Source organism: Mus caroli, chromosome 11, assembly GCF_900094665.2.
Source record: "Mus caroli chromosome 11, CAROLI_EIJ_v1.1, whole genome shotgun sequence".
Lineage (NCBI taxonomy): Eukaryota > Metazoa > Chordata > Mammalia > Rodentia > Muridae > Mus > Mus caroli.
Window position 1 is genome coordinate 56,604,353 of NC_034580.1, and position 1,027 is coordinate 56,605,379.

At 43.2% G+C, this 1,027-nt stretch overlaps 1 protein-coding gene across 4 annotated transcripts in view; it reads right to left on the minus strand.

Annotated features, from left to right (window-relative positions):
• Window positions 1-1,027, minus strand: part of Ulk2 (unc-51 like autophagy activating kinase 2) — an 85,867-nt gene that overhangs the window by 12,171 nt on the left and 72,669 nt on the right. For all 4 annotated transcript variants that reach the window (XM_021175563.2, XM_021175564.2, XM_029483193.1 and 1 more), the window contains one exon: window positions 318-526. In XM_021175563.2, coding sequence (XP_021031222.1) covers window positions 318-526 — 209 coding nt within the window. The remainder of the gene's footprint in view (window positions 1-317; window positions 527-1,027) is intronic.

A 1,027-nucleotide genomic window follows, 5' to 3' on the forward strand; every position in this document is an offset into this window, starting at 1 on the left:
TCACTTTGTAGACCAGGCTGGCCTTGAACTCAGAAATCTGCCTGCCTCTGCCTCCCGAGTGCTGGGATTAAAGGCGTGCGCCACCAATGCCCGGCCCTAGCACTGGTAAATCCAAGGTCAGCCTCATCTACACATTTTTAGGACATCCAGGGCTATATATTAACACCTTGTCTCAAACAGAAAAAGAAACAAATGAACAAAACAAAAAAGGGAATTAGAAGTCGGAAATACTTGATATAGTGTGTTCTTCCCTCATCACTAGGACACTCACATCAGAGCAACAGAATATTCACACATCCCTGTAATCTCTTGCCTACCTCCATCAGTGTCTCCTCTGGTAGTTCAGGGGCTTCAAAGGTGATGAGACCCTCTAGGCTGGGTGGTGAAGCACCATAAGGCACGTATCTTAGGCTGGGAGCTGCCTCTGCTCCTGGTGGGGAAGAGCCCAACCCTGGCCCAGGAGGGGAGCCCACACATACTCGGCCACTTGCAGAACACAAGGAACCTCCTGAGCTGCTGGACCCCACTGGAAAGAAACAATACATGTAGCACATGTTCACAGTCAGGCAGAAGGGACTTTCACACTCACACCTCTCATTTACTGAACAGAAGCTACTCAAGTGACAAAGAAAATAAAGTCCCAGGCTCTCATTCTATAAATAGATGAACAGATCTCGTTATATACATACATATGCATATATAAATAAAACAGAATCAGCATGTCCACTTTTCCCACACTCCATTTTAAACACATTTGTATAATATACAACTTGTACAATATTTTTCTCTCTAATGCTCCATAGACTTAAGTATAAAAATGCAACTGATGCACAGTAGTTCACTAACTTTACGTATACAATGTGTATCTGGAATAATTTTAAATTGCTGATTGTTTTTTATATTACAAATTACTACTAAAAACTTTTTTTTTCTTTTTCTGAGTCAGGGTTTCTCTGTGTAGCCCTGGCTGTCCTGGAACTCACTCTGTAGACCAGGCTGGCCTCGAACTCAGAAATCTGCCTGCCTC